At 30.5% G+C, this 22,825-nt stretch overlaps 1 protein-coding gene across 43 annotated transcripts in view; it reads right to left on the bottom strand.

Annotated features, from left to right (window-relative positions):
• The window catches only part of LOC106873237 (uncharacterized), a 229,508-nt gene that overhangs the window by 54,534 nt on the left and 152,149 nt on the right, over positions 1-22,825 (bottom strand). For all 43 annotated transcript variants that reach the window (XM_089345158.1, XM_089345199.1, XM_052977064.2 and 40 more), the window contains 3 exons: positions 17,366-17,437; positions 10,455-10,562; positions 6,729-6,800 (listed from right to left, as the gene is read on the bottom strand). In XM_089345158.1, coding sequence (XP_089201284.1) covers positions 6,729-6,800; positions 10,455-10,562; positions 17,366-17,437 — 252 coding nt within the window. The remainder of the gene's footprint in view (positions 1-6,728; positions 6,801-10,454; positions 10,563-17,365; positions 17,438-22,825) is intronic.

Genomic DNA, 22,825 nt, shown 5'->3' with positions numbered 1-22,825 from the left:
AGGTCACAGTCAAATTTTAGGGTACACCAGAGTTGATAAACTGTGTGTCACTAAGATCTCAGTGAGTACATGCAGGAATGGTATGAAATGACAGGAAGTATCCAGTCCATAAGATGACACAAATGAAATCCTTAAGTCTGCAGTTAGTTTTGAGATTTGCTGTGGTCATATGCAATGACATTGCTTTTGGCAAACTTCTCAAGGGTAGACGGGCTCTAAAGAAAGTGTACTAGTTAGTGGTTATAGAGAGTGAGAAGGAGAGAGAGGGAGAGAGAGAGAGAGAGAGAGAGAGAGAGAGAAAGAGAGAGAGAGAGAGAGAGAGAGAGAGAGAGAGAGAGAGAGAGAGAGAGAGAGAGAGAGAGAGAGAGAGAGAGAGAGAGAGATGTTGGGGAAATGACTGCTTCAATTATTTTTTGAGATGTTAGAAATGAGACACACAAGGCAACAGTTGGCAGGGTCAGAGAGGTGCTCTTCTTTGTAGTGGATTATGTCTGAAGAGAGAGAAACAGTGAAAAGCTTTTTAATTGCTTCTTCAGGAAGAAGGAAGCACTCATGATCATTGCTGACAATCTCAGACTACTGACATTAATATGGTTGATGTTCATCTTGAACAGTTGTTAAGTTAGTCAATAACTTAAAGAAAAGCAAAAGTGGGGAGAAAACTTCAAAGAGATGTGTAAGCTGAATGGATGTGATTCACAACCAGTCAGCTCAAAGAAGAGGCCATTGCAGTAGCAACAGAAACATTAATTTGAGGAAACGGTGTGCTTGTAGGTTAGTGGTTGAGTGTATCAGTGAGTAATTCCATACAGGTCATTAAGGTTGGCTTTCTTCTGAATGTATACGTCTATATTTGGGCAACAGCACTGCTCCAGAAGTGGAGCAGTGTGCCACTGTAGATCTCATTTGCATTTGAATTCAACAAGAATAGTGGGACAATTAATTCTCTAATGAAGAATAACAAAAGAAGAATTTTTGGAATCAGTGGCCATGTTGGTTTGAAAAGTGCATTTATGATGGTGAGATCTGTGGAATGAAGAAGGAATGCATTGTGGAGTTAGTGGAAACTGTCTACATAGCAGTACTGCTTATAGAGCCATCTTGGTTGGGAAATGTTGAATAGAAGGATTCTGCTAAGTTAGTAGAGATCTTAGTAAGGGAGCAGTTGGTCTGGCTGTAGTTTGAAAAGTGCGAGAACTTGCAGATTATATGATGCACAAAAGTACATTTACTTTTTGGATAGAAGTCTCACAGGAGTTGCAGTGGTAAATAAAATAGTCATTCATGCACTGGAAGTGAGTGTGCCATAAGGAGATATAAACCCCTTATAGCACACTCACTTAAGATGCTATAAGCCATGCTCTTTTCCAGTACTACGGCTATGTGTGAATCACCTGCAAGATTTGGAGTTGTGGCTTTGGTTTTGAGGGATATAAATGGACATATCTAAGACAGAGATTTCAGTTTTCAGCTTAGCTATCTCAGGTGGCATAGGAGTGAAGCATAGTAACTACCAGAGATAGTCAGCTGACTTCAAGTGCCATGAAGTTCAGAAGATAAGGAGTCCTGCAGCATGTTTATGTTAGATGAGTTAAAAGTTTACAACTAATGGCAAATTTTTAAACATTTTATTTTCTTATTAATATGAATTTAATGGATTTGTAATTTTAATGTTTGACTAAGGGTTTAAACTGGATACTTTCTTGATATAAATCATTTAGCTAAGAATTGGAAGTGATATTCATTCCTTATGGTATTCTTATTAGTAATATATTTACATATATGTTACCACCTGTTTGTATGAATATTTACAGAAACTGCCATAGTGGTTGTGGGCACATGAAACAAGCAATTTGAAAAAAAAAATCTTGGACATTTTACTTAACTAAGATATTATTATCTTGAATTGTCTATTTTATTTAATCATGAACCTATTACTATAAGAGTTATTGCTATTTTTATAGTGCTTTTCCTTTTTTCTATCTGTGGAAACAAGATTAAAAACTTTAAAAATAAAATAATTATTAAAAATGAATTCTTTAATATATGCTGGTTGCTAAATAAAATATATTAACAAAGAAGAACAGAATACTAGAATAGATAATTCATAATAACAGGGAATTGATAATTTATACCAATTCCACAAAATTTTCAAATCAAAATATGTCAAGATTGTTTGTCATTCTGCAAGAGAATAAGTACTTGTAATATGTTACTGGGGTAATTAAAACAGGAAAATTTCCATAAAAAGCTCTCTGTTTGAATTTAGTTGGTTACCATGAATATTAGTTTGCTCTTTTGCTGGATTACATTCAGTTGTAAGATGAATTCTGATGAGTAGATAACTCAAATTAGAATGGTAAATATTGTATATCTGGAAATCTGGTAAGAGTTATTATATCTTCAACATTGACTTAGGTAACAGTTCATTTTTCCTCAAATTGTTACTAAAAAAATAAGAAAAAGTATATCTCATATGCTGTTCATTCAATAACGAGTGCAGAAGGTATAGGTGAAATCTTGAGTGAATGATAGAAAACTGTCAACAGAACACTCTTGCTCAAAGGCTGTTATGACAGTTAAACCGAAGTAATAACAAAGTCTCTTAAATGGTAACTTAAAAAGTAAAGCTGCTAGCTCATTAAATTAGCTGAAAGGTATTCAAAAGCAACTAGCATTTTTGTTTCTGAGATGTTTAAGTATTAGTTGTTGTGTATATAGATTGGATTAACTATTAACTTTCCTATAATTGTGGAAATTGTCAGAAAATTATTGAGAAGGAAACAACTATGACTCACTCATGATATTTCTGTACATCATAAAGCAAAGTTAAATATAATATATTCCTATATAGAATTAATTAATAGGATAATATAGGGCAACATTTCCTTTAATAGAAATTAAAAGAATATTGAAGGGGCAGCACCAGTAGTACTTACTGCAAATTCAATCAATAATTCAATTGCCAAGTTCATCTTTACTAAATTCTGATGTAACATGGTCAATGTAATTAATTGTGTAAATGTGTGGAGAATAATCAATCCACTGGATGTATATGAATTTTATAGTAATACCAGGGGATACATTTAGCAAGAGATTATTGTTATAAAAGTAGAGATGTGATGATGATTAACCTAGATTTGCTTTTACAGTAGATAGCAAGCAAATGACATCATTAGAAGCCTATGCAAAGTTTTAAAAAAGTTTTCATCATTCTTGACACAATCAAGGAGATCTTGTGCAACTGAAACGTGAGTGTCTTTTTGGTCAGCTGAAAGTAGTTTTGACACAAACTTGGCAGACACGTGTCTCATACCCAAATCTTTGGTGATAATGGACTGAACTGAACCGTAACTAATCTGCACATCCTCTTATAACTCACAGATGGTGATTCAATGATTTCCCCTCACAGCTGTGCGCACATCTGCAATGTTTTTCTTAGTTCTGCTGGTTGTGGGTCTCCCATAACATTTGTGAGTATCGACATTTTTGCGGCCATCTTTGAAATGCCTGAACCACTCATACACTTGTGTGCAGCTCATACACTTTCTGCAACTTTGAGTAGGCTTTCGAGCAGGTATCACCTTGATAACTTTCTCTGTCATGGTCAAAGCAATGATCACACACTACACACTTTCCTTCCAAGCACTGCTGTAAACAGCAGAAGTGAGCCAGAATGTCAGAACTTAGTGTACATGCATAGCAAAGTTCAAGGTCAATCTTTGCCAAGTGGCTTTACTATGTGCTTTAGCTTCTTTACAACGGCAATAGTCCGGATACTTATTGATCAGACCTTGTATACACATATACATATATACATACACATATACATACATACATACACATACACCTACATACATGTACATACATATATATACATATACACATACACACACACATATATACTTATACATGCATATGATATACATACATATATATATATACATATACGTACGTACATATACATATATATATACATGTACACATACACATACATATATATGTATGCATACATATATATATATATATATATATATATACATACATATATACATATATATATATATACATATATATATATATATATATATATATATATATACATACATATATATACATATATACATATATATATATACATACATATATATATATACATACATATATATATATATATATACACACACATATATATATATATATATATATATATCACACACGACCACATATGTACATATACTACATATGTATATATAGAGGTAACTCAGTTGGGTTGGTTACGATGATAAGTACTCAGTTGTCTGGTCAATCAAATTACTTGCTAAGTGAATTAACATATGACTGAACATTCAACAGACACGTGGACTCTTACTGCAATCCTCAGGTAGAATCAACATCACACAAAGTTGGATCTTTGAATTATATTAACAATCCCAAAGACTTTCACGCAACTTTCATTGTTCCAATTTCACTCACAAGCTAGTGCTGACCTGAGGCTATGGAAAAAGACACTTGTCCAAGATGCCATATAGAGGAATTGAACCTGGAATTGTGTGAGAGCAAAGTATAACCTTCTTAAACATCCAGAGATGCTATGGCCACACACATACACATATTCATAAAAAAACTTCTAGCTACTAATCTAAAATTAAAATTTTGTAATTTATCACTTGTTTGAAAAACCTTCTCAAGAAGTTCTTTAGGTTTACTTCATACTGGCTGAATCAGAATAACTGACAGGTTCAATAGAATTTGTGAGCTTTTACTACTGTTTTGATCATAACATATAGATGGAAAGCTGTTTTCTTTGTATTAGTACCTCTCACAATTAATCCATTCTTAATTGAGCTAATTCAAATAATTCTACACAAGTCAAATTTAATTTTAAATATATATTTTGAAATTACTATTATAAATTCTTCTACACAGGCTGACAAGTGCTCATACCCAACCCATTTACTAACCAACAAAATCTGAGGAGAACAGTTATTAGCCAAAGTTTCTACCCCCCACTCTACCTACAAAGCTGAGGCAAACCTTTTTTCCAGCCATCTTTGACCAACATCTCCTATAGTAGCTTAATTTCCTCTTTCAGCATGGAGAGTTGTGATTTCTTATGTACAAGTTGATTGAACAAACCCAGCACTATATATATATATATATATATATATATATATATATATATATAAAAGAGTTCTGCCATAATTGCACAGGGAACTGGACTCAACAAGCTAAAGCAAAGACAATTTGTTTAGGAGCGGGAACCTTGACTAAAAACCTCAGTCAACTTTTATTCAGGGCTTCTATAGGATTCTTGGAAAGTAGTGTCACTATTTAATCCTGGTAGTATCTATAACTGGTCCTCCCTCCACATGACATAGATAACTATTGTTCTCAATGGTGCTAGATTTCCACTGTGAGCCTCTAGTTAGAGAAACCTCCTCCCAACACAATGGAGAGTCATGTCAAGGAAAGTAGAAACTCAATATAAGAATTATGTAATATAGAGAAAACTCTTTAGTTCTTCGATGAACAACCTCTCTAGTTCTAGTGGAATGGTACTGAGTCTATGCTATAAATTCAATGGTGATAGGAAAGTATGAGTGTATAGAGTCGAGAGGACTTGTTCATGATAGAGACAATCACTACAATGTTGGAAAAAATATGATAATGATGGTAATGATGATGATGATGATATAGAGATGTCTCATATATTATTTCTAGATTAATGACAAATGGAAAAATTAAAACAAGGAATTGTTTTTGTACCACAAACTAATTTCAGAAAAGGAATACATATTGGAAACTTATATAACTGCTTGAAATGAAGAAAAAATCAACGGAACTTGCTTTCATATTTGACTACTTTTCAGAAAAAGGACAATGATTTTACGTTAACAGATATAAGTGATAAAAAAAAAAGTTGCCTTTCAGAAGAGAGAATTATAAAGGCAATATGAAGATGAGAGACAAATTTTATTCAAAGAGATTAGATATTGCAGGTAAGTTCTAAGATTGATTATTACTCAAATTTTCAATCAGACAGTACCTTCAAGTCATAGTGTTTCTGTATCTTTTCTATGTTTAACTTTGCAATGAACAAAAATGGTTTTAGTATGAAACTGGATGCATTTGATTTTGTTTATTTTATGCTGTATTGAAAGTTGTACACAATAATAGATTGTTTGATAAGAATGACTCTTATAAAGTGAAAATTTATATATTCATCATTACTTTCTATTCTTATTTATTATCTTACAATTGCATAGTTGAAAATTTAAGCAATTTTATATAATGTATTTGAATCATTAGGGCTCTGGCCATGTTTCTATTATTAGATGCCACTTGTAAAACCAAGTGGTGTGCTTGTTAAATTTTAATACATATATATTTGTAAATGTAAAATATGGCCTGTATTGATAGAATTATGAAAGAATTTACAATGTCTTTACTATGTTTATTGTACTCATCAGAACATAGAATCAGTCCACAACATCTCTAAATCTACTGAATAAACAAATGGTCAGATAAATTCTATACTATCGATATAATTTCAGTATTCAATTTCTCAGGCTCAAGAAAAGTGCAATTCCCACTAAAATGCTATCAATTACAAAACTCATATTCTCACAGTGGGAATTTTTTTCTTATGAGAAAACACAGAATTGCAAATCATACTATTGTTTACCTCAAAATTACAATAGCATATCCCAAAGAAAAGCACTCACAGGTGGTCCAGCTTCTCCAGGCTTTCCATCCAAACCATCTATACCATGGATGCCTGGGGGACCAGGCTGGCCCTGTGGAAGACAATGTAAAAAAATGTTAATGTGATTTAATAATATAGATGATTTATACATGCATGCACGTACACACGCACACATGCACACACACACGCACAAAAACAAATGGATGGAAGAGTATCAACAGCATGTACTACAGTTTATTTAATTATTCAGAAGTGATGATTCACTTCTGTCACTACTCTGAGTTTCTCTACATATGTGATGAGGATATTTTAGATGACAAAATATCCTCCACAAATTAAATTCTCAACTTTGAAAGAAAATATCCTCATCACCTTCGTCATCGTCATCAACAACAACATTTTAGCATCTGTCTTCCATGCTGGTATGGGTTGGATGGTTTGACAGGATCCAATGAGTTAGAGGATTGCATTGAGCTCCAATGTTTGCTTTGCCATGGTTTCTATACTTGGATGCTCTTTCTGACACTAACCACTTCATAGAGTGTAGTGGATGCTTTTTCATGATTCCAACACAAGTGAGGTTGCCAAGTAACTCACAAGATATAAAGGAAAAGAGCCCCAACTAGGTGAGGTTGTAGTAGAAAGGGAGGTAGTTTTAAGCCAGCTTTTGAAAAGCTCAGGTATGATAGATATATGAGCACAGGTATCTTGTTATAGATGAGATACATGGCTACCTTGCATTTTATAAAGGTGGGTAGGAGTAGCTGGAAAGAAGACAAAGATGATGGTAAAAAGGTGTCAAATTATATCCTCCAGGTACAAGAAGATGGGTATAGAAGATGGGAAAACAGAAGATGACAAAGTGTGAGTGAATGAGTTCATAAAAGTGACAGATGGTTAGATATGGGGATGAATGTTGTGAATAATGAACAAGTCTGGCAGTGTGGTTGATAGTAAATATCAGGATAGGTATGGGGGAGGTGAAAATAATGAGGATTCAGGAAGGAGGAGGTGGTGTGTGGCAGTACAAAGGCAGAGAGCAGCAGTATAAGAAACCTGTAGATAGATAAGAAAATAGGGAGATAGTATGAATGTGTGTGTGAGAGAGGGGGGAGGGGTAATGTAATGCTTGTCTATCATTGTCGATGATGACTGGGACATCATGCAGGAGAAAAAGGTGGATCACAGTGCATCCTACAGTGGCTGATCAGGAGAGATATAGAGGGATGTGAGAAGTATATGGGGTGGGCTATAGTGAATATAGGGAAACAGTGGGTTGTGTGCATGAACAGCAGGTATGAAGTGTTGAGAATGATAGGAGATATGAGGGGGGTGTTAAGGTATGGCAGTCCAACAATGTATTTCAGAAGGGAAGCTGAAGTAACTGGTGGCACAGAAAGAGTGATCAGTAGAAAATAAAGTGGTTCTAGTGAGATGGGAGGTGATTGATAGTACACGGGAAGATGAAATATGTGCAGATTTTGCTCTTCTATAATTACTGAACATTGCTGTAGTTAGAAGAGTGAGGGAGGGAGGGATAGGTGTTAAGAAATGAGAGACTTGATGGGGACAGATTGGATGCAGGGGTAAGAGTGTACAGATGTAAACATAATGCTTTTAGAACCTTATTTTCACTATGACAAATGGGTTTACTCAAGCGCAGTAAATAGCTAATCATCTCGGTCCTTAGGCATCAACTCGATGCATAGTAAAAGTATAATGAAGGACAATAGATTGCTGCAATGCTGCATGACACATTGGCATGGAGAAACAGATGTTATGATGTTGATGATGATGATAGTGGTAATAGAAATGGTATATAAATATAAAAAATAAATGGCTCAAATCAGTGCAAGAAAAATTAAGTTATAAAATTTATACCATCCTTTACCCTAGCCCCACTTGTTCCATTACACTATGACTTTGTAGAGTTATGTGCACTTAAAATTATTTTAGGCTATTCATTTTTTATATTGTAAAACATGAAAGGTAAATATTATGAAGAATAATTACTTGTTGTGTTTGATGTTTTACAAATTAATATGGAGGTAAATGTTGATGTTACTATAAGAACTATACATATTATTAAGATTCAAAATAAGGAATGTAAAATATTTTTCTAAGGCACAAGAAGATAAAAATCAGTTACCATATTTGATGGCATATATTACCCACTTTTTCTCAGTCTGAAATTTCTCAAATTTTGGATTTTATATGCAACATTGAAATATCTGACAAACTAATGTTTACCTAGATGCCATAGACTATTGGTACATCTACTAAACTGAACTCTATAATATTGTAATATTATCTAGTCATCATCATCATTATTGTTTTGGGTACTTTAATAAAAAAAAAATATTATGAAAATTGAAGGTGGATATCCTGAGATGAATATCTTGGCTCAATATCCAAACCTTAAAAGTAAACAGTATCTATTTCTGCTTTTGTATAACGTGTGTTATGTCTATTTGTCTTCTTATCTTTTAATAAGGATGGAAGACTGCCCATAGTCTACATACTGGTGGATGGAAGATATGCTCAAACTGGAGACTTAGTCTGAATGAATGTAACTGAGTAAATTCTATAAAAGTACTAAAGGTTGTCCAGCCTGACATCAGCTAGAACATGAGAAGTTAAAAAAATCAGATGATAATCGAGTATACAGAGAAATGTGTTTCTACCAAAATGGTATCTAATGAGGCTAGAAGATTAGAAGAACAAGAAACTCAGGCCTTTGTAGAAATGGGATACTGGTGTTAAAGGCTTATGAAAAGCAGGGTTTATGAATAAATATGAAAACAGCCATTGCATAGAAAATGCTTTCTCTGGTGTAAAATATGGAATTTTTCATTGTAAATGACTGTTCTCCGTGTCTGGTTTCCTGATATACTCATATTTTCATCTCTGTTTGTATCTTGTTACAGAGATGTAAAATATTTTCTGTTACTTCTTGTTTTGTATATTTTCAGCAGTATTATTATTGATAAGATTTTTCCTGATGTCCTTGTTGCATATTTTGTCCAAGTTTTTTTTCTACCATACTGCAGTTACATACTTAAGTAAATATCAAATGCTTAAAAACACTAACAATTCATTTAATATTCCCTACTAATATAAAGAATATTAGTAGGGAATATATGCCATCATATACAATGAGTAAAAATTTAAATAAATCCTGAAAATTGTTTCACATTGCTATTTAGTGATGAATTTCAAATAAATTCATAAATGTTATTATTAAATATAAATAATTTTAAATATCATTTAAATATAAATCATTATATATTCATTAAATGACAATAGTAAAACTAAGAAAAATGTAATAACAGAGTAAGTTTGTATAATTAATTTTCTCATATATTATGAATTATATTTCTAAAGCCTCTAAAATATATGGAGTCATCTCTTCAAAAATCGTATCACATCAAACTAAGGAAGTTCTAAATTTATTAAATAACAAATGAAGTGTTATCATTTTTCTCAAACAACCTAAAGGCATTCATTAATTTATTAAATTATAACCATTCACACTGTAAAAAGATATTTATTAAGATAAGTGTAAGAAATTAGTATATTCATAAAATCTTTTTCATTTCAATTTTACTTTTGCTTATTGCTATATTAAAAAATAATATTCTCCGGATTATGAACAACTATTATTTTAAGATATAAAAAAAAATGATGAACTGTGTAAAAAAATAACATAAAAAGTCAATTTAAAAAATTAAAATCATATTCATACCTGAGGTCCAGGAAGTCCCAATGAACCCTTTGCACCAGTTTTCCCAATAGCACCAGTTATACCCATTTCACCTGGTGGCCCAGGATAACCTTTTTCTCCTCGACGCCCCTGTACATTTAGTTGATTGCATAAAAAATTCCAAGATCATTTCATAAAAATGTAGAATGAATACATAATGTATAATAAAATAAAACCTTGAAATTAATTAGAAGCTGTCTTGTTATCTAATATAATATTGACATCATTAAAGAAATATTATTTACAGAAACCTACAAAACAACATGGAGTGCTTGAAAATGATGTATATAATGAAAAGTAACTTATAATTAGGAAAAAAAATATTCTAAAGTAATATAGTAACTTATTGTATAAAGAATTAAATAAATTTAAAATAAAAAAGACAAATTATTTCTAATAGGCAACTTTTATATTCTAATTATAAATGTATAATAAGGATTTGTAAGATTAATAGTATTTAATTTATTTTAAAGCTAATTTTCTTTAAAAAAACTTTTCGCATGCTAAAGAACTACTATTTTGCCCTGATTTTACAATAATTAACTTCATAGCTGATAGTCTTATAATGGTTTTTGATATGTAAACAAATTGCAAAAGTTAATTCAGATTTTAATAGTTTAAAGTAAAGGAGTAAATAAGTTAACTTTATAAGTTATTAAACATGTCAATAGCTGTGTCACATATGCATAAGTGATACCGAAACAAGATTTTTACTGAATATCATATGCAGATATGAATAAAGATTGTGAAGATAAATCTTATGTTAACATATAGAGTTGTTTCAAAGATAAATGATTAATTTTAATGGCCATATCAAGGAAAGTAGATTAATGAGCAGATTTTATAGTCATTAAAAAAAAAAAGAAGGCTGCTGGATAATATAGATCAATATATAATCTGCATCACAAGGTTCAGAATGTTAGCCTGTCAAATAGTTATATACTAGGTAGATGTACTAACAACCAGATCAGCTTTGTCCTATACAAGAAGAGAAACAAATAGTTGGAAAAGTTTAATTCAAGAGAGGAATATATTTTTTAATTAACTTCAGATGAAAAGAGTTGAAAGTAGAGGAAAAATATTAACTTTAACAAAAATATAATGGAAGCTGAAACAAGAACCTGCTTCTTAATGCACAAGCAAATGCTCATAAAGGCTTAGAGATATAGGTAAGTCAGATAATATATAAAACAGAGGAACAGTCTTGAGGAAAGCGTATAACATCAATGTGAAAAAGCATAACAAGATGAAAAACTAGAATGTTTGTTATTAGTACTGAAACAGAAAGTGATATTGGGGTACTTGCTCCTAGTAACAATGAATTGTTAATCTAGTTAGTGTCATTCACTTGGTCAGTAAGTTTTTTTCAGAAAGTTATTCTCAATGGCTGGGATTAGGGTATTGTTAACTATTACAAGGCTAAAGACAAAGTACAAGAAAAAAAAATTATTAAGTTTAAATAATCAAATTATGAATTTTGTACATGATAGCATTCAACCAAATAGGATGCAGGCTTTGTCTGTATGAGGAATCAACAAGACTAACAGTTTATGGTAAAGAACAAAAACTACATCTTGTATTTGATGACTTTGAAGAGCGTATATTTTCATAGTCTAGTCAGTAAAAGTAAGTGTGACTGCATGACTTATGAAGGATGTTCAAACCATGTATAACAAAGGGGAAAAATAATGTCAAGATAGACATAGAGCTAAATGAGAAATTTAATGTATAAGTAGCTACTTGTCAAGGTTTTGTTTACAGATCCTTCTTCATTATTTTATTTTTGAGGCCATCATAAAAAAGGCTGTATTTGCTGGAGTTCTTGCATATCTACAATGCTGTCATGATGACAGAATTAATCTAAGAACTATAAAAATGCTCTAAATGTCAAAGAATGAATTTGAGTTAAAAGCCCTTATGGTAAACAGCAAAGATTACCATAAGGTAATCTTTGCTAGATAGGCCCTAGAGAAAAAAAACAGAAGATAAGAACTTAGCATTGCATAACTAGAGCAAAAGCAGAAGAAAGAACTTAGTATTGCATAATTGGTGCAAACAACATACAAGGTCTATTGAGATTCTTAATTGATGGAAATCAGATCATTTGATGTACTAGACACAGAGGATTTTTACAGATGTCTAAATGGAAACATTATTTATGCCGGAGGTGGAAATATTACTTAGCATAGAGGACAAGTTTCATGAGTATCACTATTGGTGACAACGAAATCCTTTTGACAAAAGTAAACCAAATGAGACACTGTCAGAAGCACAATACTTCATAGTGGGCAAAGTTAGGCAATAGAATAAGAGAAATGACAAAGTGGAAATGAATTTATTGAGTATATTCCATTAAATAATAACTGTTATGTGAAAGGGATCAATCAAGTTGACACAGAAACTGGACATTAAAAGCACTGCTTAATGTTTGTAAGAGTGAAAACCTACAACTGTATGGTTATATAATGTAGCTTGACATAGCTTGTAGATTTAGAAAAAACCTCACTGAGGTGAAAGCCAGTAATCAGATCAGATCTAATGGTATTAATCTTAACAGATTAGATGATGCAGAACTCAGGTGTACATAAACATACCCTATAGTGGACCTGTCTAACTTATTCCAGCAAGGAAGAGCAAATACTAAAACAATAGCAAGGAATTGGATTCATGATGCTGCTGTTGGTAGTGGCTGTGTGTACACACAAATTTTCACCTTTTAAAAACAAATTAGATACCTTAAATAATATAATATTTAAAAGTGAAAGAAAAGAAACTGTATTCATCAGCATCTTTATGTTTTTTTTGTATATGATTGCATCCTATACAAAATGAAATGAAGAGTATTATATAAGTATTCTAATTGTACTAGAAAAAAATTTTTGCAAATCGAGTTTTTGAAAGCAAAAATATTTGAGAATCAAAAACAGATCAGAGAAAAGGGTAATGTCAAATCTATTTAGGTTGAGAGTATAACAGAAAAAATAAACAGCGAGCTTCAATAATTGTTAAAATCTATGCTTATAAAGAGAAAAGAATGATGTTAGCAAGCAGAGAAAGTGCTTAAGGAAGACTGAAAACTCATTTGCTGAAGTAAAGATTTGTTATGTGAGACAATGAAAGCCAATATTGAGAAATATTTAGAAAAAAAAAAAAATTTGTAAAACTAGAAATAATGGTTTTAGGTACCTTAATGTGTTTTTTCTTAAGCAGTTTTGAAAGATGTATATCCCCATGTTTAGAATTAAGCTCAAACACATTATTAGTAGTGGAATATTTTGTTAGTTTTTACTTACAAATGGGTAATTTTAAATTAGAAATAATAAAAAAAGGCTGAAGTTGCAAATAAATTTGACTTTCATAGTTTTTTTAAACTTTGTTTCAAGTTCAAAAAAATTGAAGTCAAAAAAGTTTCTGTGGAATTAAGAACTGAACTTTGTTATTGTATTAGAAATATAACTACGGACCGAGACCTTTGGAAATGGGCTGTGCGTGAGAAGACCCGGCAAGCCAAGTAAGATCGTTGCCAGTGCCCCTGGACTGGTTCTTGTGCGGGTGGCACATGAGATGCACCATTTTGAGCGTGGCCGTTGCCAGTACCGCCTGACTGGCTCCTGTAGGATTTTCGAGCGAGATCGTTGCCAGTGCCCCTGGACTGGCTTGTGCGGGTGGCACATAAAAGACACCATTTCGAGCGTGGCCGTTTTCGTGCGGGTGACACGTAAAAGCACCCACTACACTCTCTGAGTGGTTGGCGTTAGGAAGGGCATCCAGCTGTAGAAACTCTGCCAAATCAGACTGGAGCCTGGTGTTGCCATCCGGTTTCACCAGTCCTCAGTCAAATCGTCCAACCCATGCTAGCATGGAAAGCGGACGTTAAACGATGAAATTATCAATAAATTTTATTTTAATTCAAATTGACTATTTGTTCTAGTTAATTGTATTTAATGAAAAATAAAACAGATTTAGGGGAGTGCAATTCTGGAAGCAATTCTAAGAATATTCAACTGGTAGTACTTAGCCTATGAACATCCTTACTAATAATAAACTAATTTATCTCAGAATAGCAAGGTAGAATTAGCTGTTAGAAGATAGGTAACTTGAAGGTGTTGAACATGCAAGGCAGTATATTGCATCAGACTGAAATATCCCTGACAATGATATAGGTTCTTTTGAGTACAAAATAATCCAGGAACTAAAGGTGTGATGTACATTTGCAGAAAAAAGAACAGATAATGAAAATATATTAAATTTAATGAAAAAAGAATGAAGCAGAATCTCAGGTTTATGACAGACTAGTGTGGGTAATTTGAATGATAGGTGATAATATTTTAAAAAAAGTGATCAGGGTTGAGAACATGGAGCTTGCAGATACAACATGAGGGAAGAATAGGGCATAAGATACTAGAGTTCTGTGAAGTAAATGAATTTAACATTTGTATGAGTGATTATGTATTTATGAGAAACACTTTTGACAAGAAATAGAGATAGATATGCATGTGATTGAGGAAAGAGACTTTAAAGACTCATTACAAGTGACTGCTCAAGAAGCTCTAATGAGATAAAGAAAGACTACCACTAATGAGAACCAAGAAAATGAAGATCTCCAGAAGATCACAAGTAGTGTTTTAAGAAAAACAATGATGTACAAACTGTCAAGGAGACACTTGAACTAGTATATCTGCTTAATTGAAAGGTTCAGTGAGAATTTATTATTTTGATAATTAGTGAAGCAACATTATTTTTAATAAATGAGCCATAAAAAGTAAATAGGCTCAAGAAACGAGATACCAGAAGCCAAACCTTGTACAATGCACACTGTGTAAAAAAGTGTAACAATGTATAGCAGCAAAGCATGGAGGAATAGATGTAGGAGATATGATGTGATAAACTAAGTATCCATGTTGGGACAAAGTTAAATAACTTGCAAAGAAAGGCTGATGGCAAAATCAGTTAAGAGATTGATTGTTAACAGAAGCATTAGCAGAATTATGCTGGAATAGGCATGCATTATGAAGTGAAGATACATTCTGTAATCAAACTGAATATGTAAGGTATCACTAGAAGTAAACTAAGAAAGATTAAACCTGATAACATTTAGTATTGTATGTAGCATATTTTGCATGCAATGGACTATTGATGGAAAGAGAAAGAGGAAAATAAGCCAATTGTATCATAAGCATACTAGAAATACAATACAATATATTCTAAGTTATTCTACTCTTCAAATATTTTTAGTCATAATGAAGCTTAACTACGTTTTTATTATAAACATTTTGAATGGTTTTGAAGATTGAAAAAGCAAATTGAAATATTCCAGTATGATCATTTTATTTTTTGTTTGCCAAAATTAATCAACTATATTTTTAATTGTACAGATAATGTAACATTAACATTCTAAAATGGTGACAGTTAATAGTAATCATAGTAATCAAATTTTATAATATTCTATATATGATTACAAGAATATTTTTAACTGTTTAAGTAGGTGGACTGCTAACAGTAAAGTTAAAATTTAGACTTAAAAATAGTTTGCCCATAATCAAGACATATTATTCTGTTTGCCTTCAACTACCTAACTGAAAATATTTGTACATTAATTTTTTGTTTAGTGGACCGCATTGAACAGTCATTCTAACTGTAAAACTCATAGCAATTCATATAAATTAATTAAATTTTCCAAATCAACACACTTATATATAGCGAATAGATTGTTCTACAACTCTTGTACGGTCTCTATTTTGTCTGCTATCATATTTAATAAATATTTATAAGAATATTCTAATTTTCCTTCTTATGATGGAAGTGGACATTTTAATAATGCCACTGAGAGAAGCCAAAAAGTTACATAATCTTATTTTACACACCTTTAAATTTTACAGCATTATATAAAACTACCTTGCTTTTCTGAACCTTTAGACAGATTAGATGATTTTGCAAAATTTGATATGTTAATGAATTATAGAAACAGAATTTTACTATTGGCTATTCTACCTGTAACTAACTTGAATGTTATAAAAATACTGTTGTTACTATATATATATATATATTTATATTAGTTAATTTAAAAACTGAGAATTTTACTTCCATTTTTCAAACTTTTGTAAAAGAAGGAATTCTCTATTAAGTGTTAATTATTTTATTATTTTCTAAGAAGGAAGATTATGCACTCATAATATATTTATATATTAATGATAATATACACAAAAAAATGAAAATCGTGCTGAAAAGTTTATGGTGATAATATAAGAGTAGATATTAAAATAAAGTAATTGTTAGTATTTTTTCATTATTTCATTATGTGAAATCATTTTTTCATCCAAGGAAATTAAATTTAAACAAAGTACAATGAATATTAATATGCATGTATGCATGCATATTATGTGTGTATATGTATGTGTATATATATATATATATATATATATATGCATGTGTGTATGTGTGCGTGTGCACTTGTGCCTGCACATGTAATTTATATACATACATACATATATGTGTGTATATCTACATATATAAATACATATATGTGAATGCATATATACATGTATGTGTGTGTGCATATATATATGTGTATATATATATATATATATATATATATATATATATATATATATATATATATATATATATATATATCTGCATGTGTGTATGTGTGCGTGTGCACTTGTGCCTGCACATGTAATTTATATGATTACTTGTATGAAACAGCTATTTGGATATCAATTTGCATGTCATAGGAATTATTTAGGGGAAAGAGATCACATGTCACTAGAACAAATTGGGTACTATTATACCAGGCAACAATAGAAACAACATCAGTTAGAACATGCCAAAGTGATTCCTATGAGAGAAAATATATTGAACTAATATACATGCATCATCAATAATTTAATTACTTTGCGTCCACGCTTGCCTCGATTCCCTTTTTCGCCTTTGTATCCAGGAAGACCAGATAAACCCATTTCACCCTGAGAAATAAAAGATGAGATCATAACACTAACATACAAATATTAACAACTTTCTTACCTTGATCATTTAATGCTGAATTCCATTCAATCTGCATGGGTAGAAAAATAACTTCATACAACATATCAAAAAGATCTTAAATTTACCTGTATGTACAACTGATTTGAAAAAGTAATATAAAAATAAACCTTTTATATGAAGTAGCCCAAAAGTATAAAATATTATTATAAGTAAATGTAAAGTTTTTTACACTTCTGAAGGTGTAATAAAATATGTAATACAAAGTGCACTTCAAATATGGGGAAAATTTATTTGAAATTCATTTAAAAAAACAAGATTTCTTTTTAAATTTGCATAATTTCTCATCTAAGATTAAGTATTTGTTTGAAAGAAAACAAATCACAAGTTGTGACATATATTGAAAATCTGTCCAACACCTGTCAGCATAGAAAAACAATAATATGATAATTTCAAAATTAGTATATACATACTGATAGTCTTTAAACTGATAAATCTAGAAATAAAAGAACATAGTCTAAAACACAAAAAATTGATTGCACAGAAGTTACTGAAAGTTAAAGTCTATATGATGTGCCATAATTTTTTTTTTAAAGGGAAATATGACTTATGATTCTAAAGAGGGGAGTTAACACCTTCAGTAGTATATTAATTGCTAAGACTCATGTTGGAAAATATTTCTATATCAAATTATTCTATCTGTCTAAATATCAGAAAACAACATCTTTTTTGTATTAGATTAGATAATTTACAGTTATTATAAATAATATATCTGAACAAATAGTTTAAAAAAAATTCCAACAAAATGCCATCTTTAGTTGTTAACAAAATATTTTCAAAATGAGTCCTGCATTGTAAAATTAGATTAGATTTAAGCTTTCCTAGGTAAGATCCTACAGTAGCTAAACACAGTTTGAGCAAGGGCCTGCAAGCAGCCTCAACCATGACTGCAGCATTAAATGTTAGTTGCCTTAGTTTGGAGCTTATGAAGTCCTTGCTACAAAAAGGGTCTACCTGACTATTAGGTGCATGACTTCTGGTCTTGCGATTTTTTTTACGTGCAGCTTTAATATCCGTGACTTCAAATTCACAGGCTTTGGTACGTTTCTTCAAAGGGGAAAGAAAAACATTTTGAAATATACCTGATGCTGTCTTTCTCTCTACTCATGAAAATGAATATACTAAGCTACACTTGAATTTTGCTGCAGTCACAGTGTTAGTATATTAAGTGGGTAAGTGCATTACCATATTCCTAATTTATTATCGAAAGCATAAAAATCAGTAAGTTAACAATAATTTAGAATTAAAGCAAAGCTTCTGAATTACACAACATGTACCAAATATATTTGTGAAATTAAATATTGTAGATGGTTTTTAAAATTTGTATTCAACTGATAACCATTGAATGAATAGTGTATGTTATCATATCTGATACAGTTGCATTTCAGACTTTAAAAAAAATGTTAATCAGTACTTGGATTATATTACTCACAGCCCTTTTCTAAATTCAGCAACAAAGAATAAAAAAAAAGGCAGAAATTAAATGTACAATAGAAATACATATATGAATGTAAATAATTTATATAGTTGAATATAAAAGAAAAATTTAGGAACTAAGAGCCTCATCTTAAAATTTTCAGCATTTATAAAAAAAAATTCTGTGCACCATCAGGTAGTGAAAAAGACAAACCTTAATTCACAAGGTTTAAGTTTTCTATCTATCACATTAACCTAACATAAACTGTGTTTGTTGCAACAAAAAACCCCAAAAAACAACAATTATAAAACAAGTCTAGGTTTAATATAGATTACAAGATTTCTTAAGATATAGTTTGACAAAATTAAATGCTACAAGACTGAATATTACATTCAATTGGAAAGTACTGAGCAAGGCATTTATGTAGTAATGAATGTCTAAGAACAATGACATTGAAACCAAAATTATTGATATTAATATCCTAATAATTTCATATAGGAGAATATTTTTACATAGTACATACGGTATTTTTGGAGCAAGATATCAGTTAATTCTTAATTACTAGAAGCTAAGAATGGAAAATTCTAAAAGTTACCAAGTATGTTGAAATATATTTAATGAAAATTTATTAATTAAAATAAAAAATGATATAAGCTTAAAGAATGAAATTTTTTTAAAAAATGTTGCATAAAAGTAAAAAGTTTAATAATAAATAAGTTTTGTGACTGCAGCAAAGTGACAACATAAATGTAGCTGACAAGTAATAAATATATATATGTATATATATGCATATATATATATATATAGCTAATGATATTAACACATCTGATGATGTATCATTGTTGATACATTATGAAAATATATTACCAGAGAATAATTCAGCTTTAATATGTATATAATTTAATAAATACAAAGATACAAATGGCTTTTATAATCATCAACAATAACAGTATTGTTATAATAATAATAATAATAATAATAATAATAATAATAATAATAATAATAGATATTTTTAACTATAATTTGACCAGAAAAATGGTCTATAAGCAGTGTTTACAACCCACATGGAAAGCTTATAATTAAGTCCCAAATGGGAAGATCATTATTAACTTACATGATGATTATGAATGAAAAATTACTAAAAAATATCTTTTATAAATTGTCTATTTGCTATATCTTTAGCAATTCTGAAAGTTCAAACAATAAAGATTGGATATTAAAATGAAATGGAAATTGATACTACCTAATTGTTTCTGCAACATCCTCTTTCATGTAAATTAATCAAATTAAACATCAACACTAAGTATAACAAAATTTTGTTTTTCTGGCATGTATTACAATCATTATATATATTTTGAAAATGCATTTAAACTTCCTTTCAAATTTGTTTTACAGAAATTTGTTTAATAGTATTTCTTTAATAGATACATATGCTTAAAACTTTCAATGCAAAAAGTGCAGTCTTAACAAGTTTCTGTTTAAACTACCAACTAGTCTTTCTATTGTTTAGTTGTCTTTTAAATTTTTGACTTAGTAGCATAACTAATGATATATTATGTAATTAACATTTTAATAACCATAGATTCAGTGTTATCTGAATAAACTAATCAGGGTAAGAGGGTCTAAGTTCTGTGTAAAAGTGAGAAAAAAATCCAAGGAAATGGCACAGAAACAAAACGAAGAAAAAATTAGATATACATTTCACTACTACCACAACTACAACAACCACCATCACATGTAAATACACACACACACCACTTGAATGCATATAGTCAGCCAGCATAACATACACTTCGTACACCCACACACATCACATACAAATACAAATAACATACAAATAACTCACTTGCCCAGAGTCTTCATTGAGCTTTGCACTCTAAGCTGTAAATCACATCTTCCTCTAGCTACACAATCCTTGTCCACCACTCACTGCACACCATGCCACTAAACTAACTACATTGCAATTTCATGTCTTGAAACATTTTCTTCTCTATTTTTTTCTCTAGTTTTTTTTTTTTTTTTTATGAAGGACCACAAACAAAATGTAAAAGACTTTTCATTCTTCTTTTTCTGTATTAAATTAATATTATAAACTTTGTATTTCTATTGTTTGTTTTGTCTGCAAGGTATTTCATTTAATTAATATTGAGTGTACATAATTTAGATATTATGATAAACTAATTCAAGTAGATGGATTGATAATATTTGCTTCAACTTGCATTATATCAATCTCCCTATCTGGAAAATAGATACCCATAATCAGAAATAATCAGTTAGTAAATGAATCACACTTTATCTATATGCACAAATTTGGTGATCTACCTGTCCGTATGGAGAAATGTAGGTAAAATTGAAAACTATGATCTCATTAAGAGTTTAAAAAAATATTTTTCAGTTATACTGCAAAAGAGTGTTTTCCAAATTTACTACAATGATTCTGATGGATGAAATAAAAATGCACTATTGCAGTGGTCTATATGTATCTTATCACCTTCTAGCCTCTCCAACATCCATACCAAACATTCTGTTTAATGCATCTCCAGAATTCCTTTTCTGCCAATGTATAACAATACATATTGACTTTAAAAAATCAGAATTAGCAGAAACTAGTCACAATAAAAGTAACATGGAAAGTCAATGTAAATTTATGGCTTAACAAAATCTATCTTGGCTATTGTAGAGAGATGCCAAAATGAAAATAATAATTCATAATGACACTGGATTGTGAATAGAATTTTTAAAAATGCATTTGTAAATAATCTGAAGAACAGAATCAAAATAAGCTTCTTTCCAGCAGAAATTTGAAGCAATTTGAAGACCTGATTTAGTGTTAAGTTAGCTGAACTTTCCTTGCTCAGGAATATGGCTTTGTATAGCAGTTTTGAATATATATGCATTTAAATCTGTCAAGTTATCGCAGCTAACATTAATATATTGTGTAAGTATCTTAATAGAGTTATGATAGTTCAGTGACTAAATATAGCATGTCTAGTTGATGATGACTATTTATAATGACTTAGAAGATGTTCACTTTGGGGTTCTTACTTATAAATTTAAAATGGAAATGGATTTTACATACCAGCAATCACATATTAACTTATAATTTGAATAAGAATCTGAACCAATATAATTGCAAACATCTGCTCGAAGAAGAAGAGAATATTGGGTACACAGTACTGAAAAGCTGAGCACTCAGAACTAAACTGAATACTTGTCCCAATATTCAAGAGTTGAACTCAGCACTGTAAGCTTATGGATCCTTTGTCAATTTTATACTGTTGTTCTTGCATGCAACTAAGGGTTGTTTCTACATTGTAGTATCTATTTCCAGTTAGTCCAACTAAACTAGTAATATATTGATTAGATTAAGATTTTAATGCATGTGAAACAAGTCTGAAGAATTTAAGGTAAAATAAAATCAACAAATTAAAATGAATCTCAAGTGCATTTCCTTTTAAATTAAGTTGTTTTTTTAAAGAAACATAAAAAAAATCATTGACATTTACTGGCCTAGGAATACTTATGAGATTTTATATTCTCTTGGAATTTAGGTAACCAAAATATTTTTACAAATATAGTGAGGTAGAGTTAAGTACCTTGCCCAAATATACTAGAGCCTTTATAATAAATTTGTAAGTTAGAGCCTTCAATGGTAACTCTGTATTTTATTTGGTTATGATTTTCCAACCTGAATATTCATTTTCAGATAGCAGAACTATAAAAAAATATATTTGGCTTTCATTTTTATTGAGAATATATTAGAATTTGGTAACTGCAGTATATGTATCATGCATATTTTAGAATATTAATTTTCTTGGTAATTTTAAAATATGGATATACAGAACAAATTATAATCAAAGAAAATTATTTGGAATAGTATATATTAAGAAGATAC

The sequence above is a fragment of the Octopus bimaculoides genome, chromosome 2 (genome assembly GCF_046866305.1).
Source record: "Octopus bimaculoides isolate indiv1 chromosome 2, ASM4686630v1, whole genome shotgun sequence".
NCBI classification, from domain to species: Eukaryota; Metazoa; Mollusca; class Cephalopoda; order Octopoda; family Octopodidae; genus Octopus; species Octopus bimaculoides.
This window is presented reverse-complemented; position numbering and strand designations above follow the sequence as displayed.